General features: G+C 45.2%; 1 protein-coding gene across 1 annotated transcript in view; it reads left to right on the forward strand.

Annotated features, from left to right (window-relative positions):
- The window catches only part of POLR2A (RNA polymerase II subunit A), a 41,871-nt gene that overhangs the window by 12,237 nt on the left and 16,528 nt on the right, over nucleotides 1-13,106 (forward strand). Inside the window, exons 6-18 of the mRNA XM_086946042.1 lie at nucleotides 1,789-1,950; nucleotides 2,321-2,541; nucleotides 2,689-2,821; nucleotides 3,941-4,065; nucleotides 4,477-4,687; nucleotides 6,164-6,373; nucleotides 6,590-6,758; nucleotides 6,862-6,956; nucleotides 7,155-7,358; nucleotides 10,238-10,460; nucleotides 11,388-11,571; nucleotides 12,080-12,251; nucleotides 12,464-12,569. Of these exons, the coding sequence (XP_086802168.1) occupies nucleotides 1,789-1,950; nucleotides 2,321-2,541; nucleotides 2,689-2,821; nucleotides 3,941-4,065; nucleotides 4,477-4,687; nucleotides 6,164-6,373; nucleotides 6,590-6,758; nucleotides 6,862-6,956; nucleotides 7,155-7,358; nucleotides 10,238-10,460; nucleotides 11,388-11,571; nucleotides 12,080-12,251; nucleotides 12,464-12,569 (2,215 nt within the window). The remainder of the gene's footprint in view (nucleotides 1-1,788; nucleotides 1,951-2,320; nucleotides 2,542-2,688; nucleotides 2,822-3,940; nucleotides 4,066-4,476; nucleotides 4,688-6,163; nucleotides 6,374-6,589; nucleotides 6,759-6,861; nucleotides 6,957-7,154; nucleotides 7,359-10,237; nucleotides 10,461-11,387; nucleotides 11,572-12,079; nucleotides 12,252-12,463; nucleotides 12,570-13,106) is intronic.

A 13,106-nucleotide genomic window follows, 5' to 3' on the forward strand; every position in this document is an offset into this window, starting at 1 on the left:
AGACGCGGGCGCAGAGGCAGCAAATCTGTCTGAATGCGCAAAGATGCCTGCAAGGGGCTCTCTAATCTCCCTTTAAAAGTGCAGGCAGATTACCGCCTGCACAGTAAAATATGTAGCAACAGCTTTAAAGCCGCCCTGCTTTTCTGCTGATTTGTGGTGTGCTGTGGTGCAAACAGTGAAAACAACAAAGACAATTGCCTACCCACCAGTATTTTTGCAAACAATTAGAAAGGTCAAAAAAGCGATTGTTAAGTTTGACCGGGTATTTATTAGTACCAACTATTTATGTATTTTAAAAAAAAATGTAAAAAAAAAATGTTCACAAAGAAAGGCACTATACATTGTACGATATTGTAAATATATCAATCTTACAAACAAAAATGACAATGCAAAACCAACTTTAAAAGACATGAATGCTAACATCCTACATAAAACACAAAGCAATTAGACAAAACTGTGCATGATATAATTTTGAAATTGAACATTCAAATGAGATATGCTTAAATGAATTCACAACAAAAAAGGAGTTTGGTCAATAAATGACGCCTATTTGGACCAGCAACTGCTGGTGTCGTGTTTTGAATAACCAAATAAATCCTCCTTGTGAAATACTGACGCGTTTCGATGCCAGGACTGAGTGCCTGGAATCTCTTCAGGGCGTTTTCATTGTATCTATGAAAGATGCAAAAAAACTAAAGTTTTGTTCACAAATTTCTAGACTCTACTCTATTCTAGTGCCACTCAGTAAATGTGTATGAAATCAGACCTACCAGATCCGTTTGGGGAAATGAGGAGCCTCAAGGACCACTGTGTTCACTTGTGTAACTGTGACTGTTCAAGTCCTCTGTTGCTGTGTGGTGAACCCTTTCACTTTATAAACACGCCATTCTGTTATGGAAAAAATGGCTACTGTCAATGGCATGCGTCCGCTACTCTGTTACATTATACCTTCTTTCAAAATAATGTCTAACATACCTTCATGGGCTGTTGTTTGTAGGCATATGTTGCTGTTAATTCTTGGGAATCTAAGGTACAAACTGCCAGAAATTGTGGGCGCAGGTATGGCTGCAAAAGCGAGAAACACTTGGATTTAAATCTATTTCCAAGACAGGCAAACAGTGGCAGCACAAGCATCTGCAGCTCTTTCTGTAATACCAAGTGCCCCAAAGCAGGTGATAAAGCCCATTGAGCCCCCTGGGAACTTCCATAATATGACCCCAGATCGATCATGGACTGTCTGCTGTAAAAAAAAAAATTGTTTGGTTATGGAGCAAAAGAAAACTAGCTAACGTAGGGAACAGATCTATGCAGGAGCCAATGAGGAAGGATAGGAGGTGGAAGTGGTGGCCTGGGAATAGGAATCTATAGAAGAACAGATGTATTAAACACAAGAATTAAATGACTGAATGAAAAAGGCTCCATCACTTAACCATTCCAACACTTAATTAGAAATAGATTTTTTGTGGTGTAAATTGGGCTGACCCAGTTTTTTAAAGGAGTCTAGTAGAATGGCACCCGTGGCTACGTTAACCCGCACTCTTTAAAATTCGGTGGGCTGACACACTTGTGGATACGCTGTTGTGATAGAATTGTTATTTAGGTTTTATGCATTGGCATGGACAGTGGTGAGTGGTTCTGTGGCTGCTTAAGTGATATTTTGGCAGCATCCTTCAAAGTAATTAGACGTATTGTGGGCTTTGTGTGGATTGAGTTTATGCACATGTTTGTCCTGAACAGTCATCCCATTTCTGTACCATATTATCAAATCCTGCGTTTTTGTGTTTTTAGGATGACTTGACACACAAACTGGCCGACATTGTCAAAATCAATAACCAGCTACGTCGCAACGAGCAAAATGGCGCAGCTGCCCACGTCATCGCAGAAGACGTCAAACTGCTGCAGTTCCATGTGGCCACCATGGTGGATAACGAGTTGCCAGGCTTGCCCAGAGTGTGTATTTTTCTTTGAATTTTCTGTAGTACCATGCATTTTGTTTTTCATGCTTGTGGTGCTGCAGCCAGTAAGGTTGGGGGCGAGAGAATATAACTAGGCTTTGGTCTGCATTGCTACCTACTTTGTGGGATATTAGGAACAATCGTCAGTAACCAGAGTGGGCTTCGATGAGTGGAAGAGTTGAGCACGATAATGCTACTGGGACATTTTGGTAGGATTTTGGTGTGTGGAGCGTATTAAAAAAATTGTGAGGCTGTTATGTTAGCACTTTAGCTATGACTGAGTTGTTTGTATAGAAGGGACTTTGTAGAGGATTTTTTCTCCTCGCGGACTTCTGTGACGTGATGTATGCTTTATTTAACTGCAGGCCATGCAGAAGTCTGGTCGTCCTCTGAAATCCATTAAGCAGAGATTAAAAGGCAAGGAAGGCAGAGTTCGAGGTAATCTTATGGGAAAGCGTGTGGACTTCTCTGCCCGCACTGTCATCACACCAGATCCAAACCTTTTCATCGACCAAGTCGGAGTACCTCGCTCCATTGCTGCTAACATGACTTTCCCAGAGATTGTGACACCGTTTAACATTGACAGGTTAGAGTCCTTATGGGTTTATTACAGTTTGGGTGCAGAAGGTGAATTGTATACATTGTCTTAAGTACTCGGGTCACTGCTGAAATAACTTGAGTTGCAGCTTAAAGTGCATAGTAACTTTTGCTTGTGGGGGTTTTTCTTCCGCAGATTGCAGGAGTTGGTGCGTCGAGGTAACAGCCAGTATCCTGGAGCCAAGTATATTATTCGTGACAACGGAGACAGAATTGACCTCCGGTTCCATCCCAAACCTAGTGACCTTCATTTGCAGATTGGCTACAAGGTGAGTGCGGATTTCGTAACCTCCACGTGCCTCAAGCAATTTTTTGGACCATCTCTGGTTCCTTTCCATAGACTGTTAGCCTGTATTTCCAGGATTTGCATGGTGTATTTCATTGTTCCTATTATCTGGGAAGAGCCTTGCTCCAGTACATAATTCCATCATTCTACATTGCTTGGGAAAGTAGGGGGGGGTTGTAATCCTCTTGGTACTGGTAGTTTGTTGCAAGATTGAGGAGGAGGTTGGGGCTCTCTACAAATACCTGAACTGTTGATGAGAAGAGCTGAAGGACCAACCATGCTTTTGAAGGCGTCTGCCATAGTAGACTTAAACTTCATATTGGATCGCAGCGCTTGCCAACGTCTTCAAACCGGTCTGTCGCTCCTCTGTTAGCAGTTGTGAGTGCCAAGTGATATTTTACCTTGCTGCAGTTTTTTGGGGGGTGGATCACTTCAACAATATTGTTTGTTTGAAATGGTCTGATATTATTATTTTTTTCCTGGACCCACTACTTTTACTACAGTGTAAACACCATTGTATTGCAGAAGTCCACTTACCGCTGTGTACCTCGCCATACAAGGAACTTGCAACCTCTTGCTTCCATTTAGGATCCTGCTACCCTCGGAATGGCAGACCAATTTAATCAACCATTGTTTATAGAAACGTTTGCTTGGCTGCTCTCGTTTACCACCTGCTTACCTATCTAGATATTGGCTTTTGCTGGGGGGCACTTATTTAATCCTATCTGGACAGGGTCTAGAAGCCTTGTGATCTCCGGTCTAAATGCGAAGAAATGAATCCGGATTGTCCTTTATTCCTAAACCGCCTCACTCCTTCCAAATGCAATTTTGGCTGTAGTGAAGGCATGGTTCATTCTGAATCCCAAAGTCTTGTCTTTAGTGGATATGTCTGTCCTTCAGTGGCAGGTGGTGTGAAGTGCCACACTCTTCCACAGCAGAAGATTGAATTTGTGAACCTGTGTAAGGAATGATTGTTTGTTTTTATGCCAGATAATGGTGCATACAGTTCAGTGGAAGCAGAATTAATGATGGGGTTTTAAGCTTCTACAATGGTACCGAGAAGTAAAATTGAGTCTTGATGATCAACATTTTCATTCTGCAGGTGGAGAGGCATATGTGTGACGGAGATATTGTTATCTTCAATCGACAACCTACGTTGCACAAAATGTCTATGATGGGCCACAGAGTCCGTATCTTGCCGTGGTCCACCTTCAGGCTTAATCTAAGGTGAGCAGCTCCACCAGTGGCATCCTCTAGCCATGGCTTCATATTGGGTGTATTATTGGGACATTATGAATTCACTGAGCAGACCTTTGATTTGAGCGTATAGTGGTAGAGCTTGGGTGGATGTTTAGTTGTTGCATGTTTTGGTTTGTCACACAATTTCATTTGTTTTTGTTCTTTTAACTGGTCCTTGGCCTTTAATCTGTGGTGACTTGCCTGTACAGCATTCTTTTCTGCACTGCAGTGACTATTCTAGGTTATATGAATTCATTCTTCATCTGATCTTTTAATCTCTGAGCTTCTATGCATTTTTGTAACCCTTTCTTCTGTTTCGGCCCCTTGTGTGATGTGCCATCTACCTCGCTTGAGATAGACATATATTATAGGTCCTGATGACTTGCGCTTCTCGTTTAGTGTGACCACCCCTTACAATGCTGACTTTGATGGTGACGAGATGAACCTTCACCTGCCTCAGTCACTGGAGACGAGAGCTGAGATCCAAGAGCTTGCAGTGGTCCCAAGAATGATAGTCACCCCCCAGTCCAATCGGCCTGTCATGGGAATTGTGCAAGACACGCTGACTGCAGTGCGCAAGTTCACCAAGCGGGATGTCTTTCTGGAAAGGGTGAGCTGTCCAAATAGTTCTTCAAATAGTTCTTCACATTTTGAAATGACTTCCGTATGTACCTTTTATAGTTTGCATTAAGCATTGTGCTGAAACTTTTGGGTGGAACTCCTTCGATGCATAGATGGATGTCAAGTGTGAGGTGCCAGGTTCTGTCAGAGTAGCACTTGTCCTTGAAAAATGCAGAAAATCATTCTGAGGCAGTGCTGTAATACAGTGAAAGAAAACAGAGCTGCATTGAGCCAGTGTCTCGTGGGCAACCAGTAAAGCCCGGAGTAATTTCAGTTGTTGCTGGGCACATTAGTATTACAGCAGGGGCCTCAGATGCCTGTGCATCTCCTTCTGTATTACAGATGGCGCTGCCACACATCTAGTGCCAGCGCTATCGCCAGGATGCATTCTGTCATTTGCATAGGGGCTGAGTCCCTTTGCCGCTGCCATATTATAGATGCGGGTACAGAGGCAACAAATCTGTCTGAAGGCACAAAGGTGCCTGCAAGGGGCTCACTAATCTCCTCTTAAAAGTGCAGGCGAATTACTGACTGCACAGTCAAATACATAGCAGCTTCTGAAAGCCGCCCTGCTTTTCACTTGACTGCAGCGCAAGTTCACTGCTTCCTTGGGGGCTGCATATTTAATTTAGTAGGACTCACTATTCCTGTTTGCGCCTAGCGCACCTGTTTTTAGCCAGTGCCTCGTAGGCAGCCAGTAAAGCCTTGAATAATTTCAGTGGTCGCTGGGAGTGTGGTGGGGTCAATGGTGAGCCTACAAGTTACTCTGAACACCACTCACCCCTCAGTTTTTAGGATGGACTGTCTGTATGTCAAGTATTTGACGTTCTGTTCAATTGCCTGAATAGTTGAACACCTTCAGCCAGTTCTGGTATATTAGCCAATAGCTGATTGTATTTTATGACTTGTAGTTTTACATGTAACATTGTATGTTGGGATTTCTTTTAGCTTTGGATTACTCGTCATGACTCGATCACATGACATGAGGCGAGTTTCCTGATGTTTCAGAATTTATTTGATGTATCTAAAGTCCCTCACACATTTGGCTCCTTTGCTTACAATACGCGTTAGTGTCACAGATCTGGTTCATAACAAGAAAATTAAGGTGGAATATTGCTTTTGGACTTTCGCGTAAGCCACTGTCCTATGCTATCATATAGGAAATATATTTGATTTGGTTGCCATGTTTCACGGTACATATATTTGGGTTAAATGGTGAAGCTACTGCATATCTGTTTTGACTTTCGGTGCAGTTTTAGAAAAATGTTATGGCCTACATGAACGTTTTCCACTTGATTGGGCACCAGTGAAATTAACGTGTAAGAGGGGAGAGCAGCATTAAAGTTCATTGGCATAGCCATAGAGGATAAAATCATTCTTGGTTGTTGACCCACGTCCTCTTAGTGCATTCTATTCTGAAGTTTATGGTTGCTATCCTGGTCCTAAACAAGGTGTCTGTTTTCAGGGGGAGGTAATGAACCTGCTCATGTTCTTATCCACCTGGGATGGGAAGGTCCCTCAGCCGTCTATTCTGAAGCCGCGGCCACTGTGGACCGGAAAACAGATCTTTACTTTGATTGTTCCTGGCCACATCAATGCCATTCGAACCCACAGCACTCACCCAGACGATGAGGACAGCGGACCCTACAAGCACATCTCTCCCGGAGATACCAAGGTATTTTCTAATTGTAACCTTTAATTGCAGCTAGTGACTAGATGCTTGGGCAGCAGTGGCTGGGGTGGAGTGGGGTATTTAGTTTACGTTTACCAAACCACTTGTGCTAAGGTGGATGGGGAAATTAAGAGGTGAAAGTGGCAACTGGGTGTTTACATAACAATTGAAGGGAAACATTGGTCAGAACCGTGGTTGAAGTCCCCTCTATTTTACCAGGTGGTTGTGGAGAATGGAGAACTGATCATGGGAATCCTCTGTAAAAAGTCCCTGGGGACATCGGCTGGGTCCCTGGTTCACATCTCCTACTTGGAGATGGGGCACGACATCACACGTCTTTTCTACTCCAACATTCAGACTGTCATCAACAACTGGCTGCTTATTGAAGGTGCGTTCTCTTATTTGCTGGCTGCTTATCCAACGCTGATTGCCAGTGTCACCTTTTCTTGATTTTACTGTCCGGGTTTACATGTGACCACATTTGTTCTCAGGTCACTCAATCGGTATTGGAGACTCCATTGCTGATGCAAAGACCTACCAGGACATTCAGAACACCATCAAGAAGGCCAAACAGGATGTGATAGAGGTAAGTTCTAAATGTGACCAGCCAATGAACCGTGGTCTTTACAAAATGAGGAGTATAGTTGACCATGTTGGCCAAGGGAATCATTGGTAATGGAGTGCTGGTAGCCGTCCTGTGTTTATACACTACAACAAATATTTAATGATGCCTAAATGTGCTCCAATTGCCTCGTTACATCCAGTGCCTTAAACTGTCTTTCAGGTGATTGAGAAAGCCCACAACAACGAGCTGGAGCCCACGCCAGGTAACACACTGCGTCAGACCTTTGAGAACCAGGTGAACCGCATTCTGAACGATGCCCGTGACAAGACTGGTTCTTCTGCGCAGAAGTCTCTGTCTGAATACAACAACTTCAAGTCCATGGTGGTGTCTGGAGCCAAGGGCTCGAAGATTAACATCTCCCAGGTAAAGACCCTCGTGTTTGCCTGGGTATCTCTCATTGGAGTGCTTTCCTCTACTGATTGCAACCGTGAATAACATTTCGGCAGGCAGTGAAGCCCATAGCAAATTTGGTCAGCTTTAACGATCCTATTGGGCTAACTGACGTGCATAATTAATCCCTCTATCTTTGAGTTGGAGACATTCTTTAAATATTTGACTTTGCTAACATCAGGCATCTGTAATCAGTCTATTCCTGAGTAGATAAATACAAACCTCAACTAAAGTAGGAAATTCTTTGGATGGTGTAAAAGACTAGCAAAACACATGGTAGAATATTGCTACCTTTTACCTACAAAATGTTTCCCTCGTGGCTAATCCAGTCTTGCCAACTCCACTTCGACCCCACGCGATGTTTGCACCCGTAACACAATCTTTTCAAATCCATCTGCCTGTAAAGAACTGGGAGGGCAGGAGATAGGAAAATGAAGAGAACTTGTACACCTGTCCGATCTTTATCATGGACAGACTCTACAAGGCCTGGTGGGCCTTCATGGAAGCGGCAGCAGACATCCAGTTCATGACCTGTCATGCTTTTAAGTGGCCTGTACTTAATTTCATTTTAACTTTTTAATACTTCCTGCATGTGAGTTAAAATATTTTTGTGACTTCCATAGTAGTCTAACACAAATCCTCCTAGACCTCTCCGCGGCATTCGACACGGTCTGCCACCGCACCCTAGTACGGCGCCTCAGCAACGTCGGAATCCAAGACAAGGCGCTGGAGTGGATCACCTCCTTCCTCGACGGGAGAACACAGAGAGTCCGCCTACCACCGTACAAGTCAGAGGCCACCGAAGTCATCTGCGGCGTCCCCCAAGGATCATCTCTGAGCCCCACCCTCTTCAACGTCTACATGAGCCCCCTCGCGGCCATCGTACGCAAACACAACCTCAGCATAATCTCCTACGCCGACGACACCCAGCTGATCCTCTCCCTGACCAACGACCCCGCCGCCGCCAGAGCCAACCTGCACGAAGGGATGAAAGAGGTAGCCGAGTGGATGACGACCAGCCGCCTGAAACTGAACTCGGACAAGACGGAGGTCCTCATCCTGGGCTCCTCTCCCTCCGCCTGGGACGACTCCTGGTGGCCTCCCGCCCTGGGCACCGCACCCAAACCGACAGACCATGCACGCAACCTGGGCTTCATCCTGGACTCCTCCCTCTCCATGACCAGGCAAGTCAACAACGTCTCCTCGGCATGCTTCAACATCCTACGCATGCTACGGAAGATCTTCTGGTGGATCCCCACCGAGACCAGGAAGACCGTCACCCAGGCCCTCGTCACCAGCCGACTGGACTACGGCAACGCCCTCTACGCCGGGACCACCGCCAAGCTCCAGAAGAGACTCCAGCGGATCCAGAACGCCTCAGCCAGACTCATCCTCGACATCCCACGAACCAGCCACATCTCCGGACATCTGCGAGACCTTCACTGGCTCCCCGTCAACAAAAGAATCACCTTCCGCCTCCTCACCCACGCACACAAAGCCCTACACGACCAAGGCCCGAGCTACCTCAACAGCCGAGTCAACTTCTACGCTCCCAAACGCCACCTCCGATCAGCCAACCACGCCCTCGCCGCCGTCCCCCGCATCCGAAGAGCGACTACAGGAGGAAGGTCCTTCTCCCACCTGGCCGCCAAGACCTGGAACTCCCTCCCGACCGACCTGCGCCTGACCCAAGACCACCTCTCCTTCAGGAAGAAGCTGAAGACCTGGCTGTTCGAGCAGTAGCGGCTCCCCCCCCCCCCCAGCGCCTTGAGACCCCACGGGTATGTAGCGCGCTTTATAAGTGTCACTGATTGATTGATTGATTGATGACTATTTCAGCATTTGTATCCAGTTTTTCTAAATGTTTTCTCCACTGCTTAGACCCCACATGCCTCGTTCTGGGTGAACAGCGAAACCTTTATTACTTCTGTGTGTGAGATCTGCAGGTCACAAGTTTGAGTTCTGGCAAGACTAGCTCTGGGTTTGGTCTCTTGAGGCCAGTAAATTGAGTACCTGAAACCCTGATGATGGCAACCTCTGCTAAGATTTTGGTGTCAAAACTATGGCCCTTAAGTGCTATATAAAACCAGTGACTACGACTTAGTCACCATGCCTAAGCGCTTGTTTTTAGTGTATGTGCTTGTTTAAAGTCTGGTTCGAACCCCAACCTGTGCTCTATAAAATGCAGTTGGAACATTCTGGCTCTTAAAATGTGAACTTGATACAGAACATTTCCCAAATTCCTGGGAGAAAATGTTTAATCTCTTTAGTTCCGTGAGTATGTTTCCTGAGACCACTTGAAGCATGCTGGGACAAGTGCCTTTCCCAAACTCGGTTACTGAGTTTTCTATGTCGATGTGAAATCTTCATAGCTGGCATGAAGTTGCAGCATTTGATCAAATCCATGTTGGATAAATTGAGAGCCCCAATTTTTAGAGCTAGTTTCCTTCGGAATCCATAGATAAAATTGACATTCCTCTCTCACCAACATGCACTTTAGAACTATTCAGACATTTGTAGCCTGCTGCATACATAGTGATTTAAAACTCCTCACTGTATTGGACTCATTGTGTTTTCCCAATCAATACAAGCCTTTACCAAACCTTACATTAGACTGACAGATGTCACTAAACCGTGAAAGTAGGCCCTCATCACGGAGTATTTATAAACCTGTATGAAAAGGGGAAACATTCTTCTACATGCCATAGTGTTTGCTACACAAATGCTTGCAACTTGTGGTTGGCTTAGTAGAAGTTACTACTATGGTACCCTGTGTGATTGTATCTGAGCACTCTTTTGTTAATCGGGGACATTTTGAGCATGCTCTGACTTGTGTGTTCTCATGTCTGCAGGTTATTGCTGTTGTGGGGCAGCAGAACGTGGAGGGCAAACGAATCCCCTTTGGCTTCAAACATCGCACGCTTCCTCACTTCATCAAAGATGATTATGGTCCTGAGAGCAGAGGCTTTGTAGAAAACTCCTATCTGGCTGGGCTGACACCCACAGAGTTTTTCTTCCATGCCATGGGTGGCAGAGAAGGTCTGATTGATACAGCTGTGAAGACTGCTGAAACCGGTGAGCTTACCAAAAGGCTTTCACAGCTGGGAGGGGGGGGGGGTCAAAGACTGCATTAATGGGGGTGAACGCCAAATCCAGATGTTTATATAGATTGAGCAATCTGTTGCATTTTTGTTTCATGGGCACAACATAAAAGGTTTTGGGGAGGGAGCAGGCAGTAGTGCTGTGATGGTAGGTCTATGATATACAGTTCACTCCCCATAAACAGTATGTCGAAACTGAGGCAACCATTTTTCTCCTTCCTTCCACCCCATACTCTGGCACATTTCCTCATGGATGCCCATATGGTCTCCCTGTATTTTTCTCACTACTTGCTTATTTTTTTCTTAACTTTTCTTTAATCAACCTATCCTGAAGCTTTTGCTTTCTGTGTTTGGCAGTCCATACAGGTGTTCTTTCCTCTTTTTTGGACCTTGCCCTGTTACTCTTTACAAAATGCTATCACTGCATCATTATCTTTTTTTTTGCTTTAGAGATAAAAATCAGCTTCCTGGAGGGTAGCCCAGCCCCCTCCCCCACCCTCCTTGCAAATATTGCAACGTCAATGCTTATTTGTGGTTGGTCTAACACTGTTGCTTCCCTCTGCCTTCTTTCCTGTACTATACACTCGCCTTGCTTGTCCTGTGCTACATATTTAATATCACTACTGGAGAAGGCAAAGTATTGAGGTACTGAAAATTATTCTTGGAGTCCTCTCTGAGGGCTCGCTTCTGCAGAGAGTGGAAATTTTCATATCCACCTAAAAACAAACTTCGATTCCCAGAGTGCTTAATGTTTTTGCAAGACTGAATATAAATGAAAATGTAAATTAATTCCCAAATTCTTCTCATACCCTTAAGTCTACAGGTTTTTTTTTTGTTTTTTAAAGTTCAACACACTTGCCAGCAGCCCTAACTCTTTCTGCCATCTCTTCACCCATCACAGGCTATATCCAGCGGCGTCTGATCAAGTCTATGGAGTCTGTGATGGTGAAATATGATGCCACTGTTAGGAACTCCATCAACCAAGTGGTACAACTGAGATACGGGGAGGATGGCCTGGCCGGGGAGTGTGTAGAGTTCCAGAACTTGGCCACACTGAAGCCATCTAACAAGGCCTTTGAGAAGAAGTAAGTAGCCCCTGCTTTTTAGTGAGGTCCTGAGAAAAGCACAGTTTGCTGCTTTCAGCAATGTTGCTAGCCTCTTGTAATTATTCTTCAATGCTGCCTTTGGTCTTTTGCCTGTCCTAGGTGTTAATTCCTCAAGCCTCTACACCATTAAGAATTTTAATGCCATAACTTTAAGAGGCATTTCGACCTCTCTTCCTCTGAATTATTGTATTTAGATTTTGTAAAATTGCTAGGCAGTGTATTTATCTACAGAGTTGATCCTAAATCAGCTCTCCTATTCCACCTGTTCCATATTTGACTAGGTGACATTCTGTCCGTGGGCCAGCTTGTTCAAGAACTGACTGGTCAATCAATTGAATGCTTCTCACTCCAATTCTTTTGGCGGTTGATGGCCGATCAGCGTGGCAGTCCTTGTTCGTTGGCTCTCCATGTGTACTTGCTACAGGACGCTGCTGAACTTACTCCTACTGTCTCTTGCTTGTGCTGACTGTCTCTTCTCTCCCTTCAGATTCAAGTTTGAGTATGCCAACGAGCGGGCACTGCGCAGGACTCTGCACGAAGAGCTGGTGAAGGACATTCTCAGTGATGCTCACATCCAGAATGAACTTGAGAGGGAGTTTGAGAAGATGAAGGATGATCGTGAAGTGCTTCGGGTGATCTTCCCCACAGGTGATAGCAAGGTGAGGACCATCCTTGGGGTGATGAGGTGCAGGTCCTCTAAGATGAGTCTCTTCTCAGACCAGTCCTTTGCTATTCACTACATTGATGGCAGGTTGTCTTATTTCAGCCAGAAGCCCCCCTTTTGGGATGGCTGTCTCTCTGCCTTAGGGCCTTGTTTGTAGAATCCCTGCTACACTCTACAGTGACCCTCCTCTCTTTACTTCCTTTCTAGGTGGTGCTGCCTTGCAACCTCATGAGGATGATCTGGAATGCACAGAAGATTTTCCACATTAACACACGGGTGCCCACTGACCTACACCCGATGAAAGTCCTTGACGGTAAATGTTAAGACACTGTTGTAACTGTGAGGGCGAGAGGTTTGTGTTCACAATGAAGCCCAAGCCATGTTATTTTATAACCTCCAGTTGCGCTGCTCCTCTTTGGACACTGGTGCAAATGGTAGCTACAGCTGGTGTGAGTTTTATAGAAGAATGGCTAACCTTTTGGCGCTGCAACGGAGTGCTGGCTCATGGGCAATCTCTTCCGAATGGGATGAGTCGGTATGCTCTCATAGCCCTGCCCAACTCCTGTATCTGAAATGAGCATCAGCACTGTCTGCATGAGGCTGGGCGTGGGTCTGCAGTACTGGTCGGTTTAGAAATTTCCAAATTGGGATTTGTGCACACAAAGGTCAGATCCCACTGTACAAAGTAGTATAACTAGACCTGTGATGGCAGGTGGGGAAAATGTGATACATCTTGCACTATTGCCCATCCCCTATTAAGAACAGCCAGTAGAATTGGGCACATATTAAACTGGGGCAACACCTACATTTTGCTGTCTGCTGGCCTGTTGCTCCTGTTGTGGCAAATGTC

This window comes from Lissotriton vulgaris, chromosome 12, assembly GCF_964263255.1.
Source record: "Lissotriton vulgaris chromosome 12, aLisVul1.2, whole genome shotgun sequence".
NCBI classification, from domain to species: Eukaryota; Metazoa; Chordata; class Amphibia; order Caudata; family Salamandridae; genus Lissotriton; species Lissotriton vulgaris.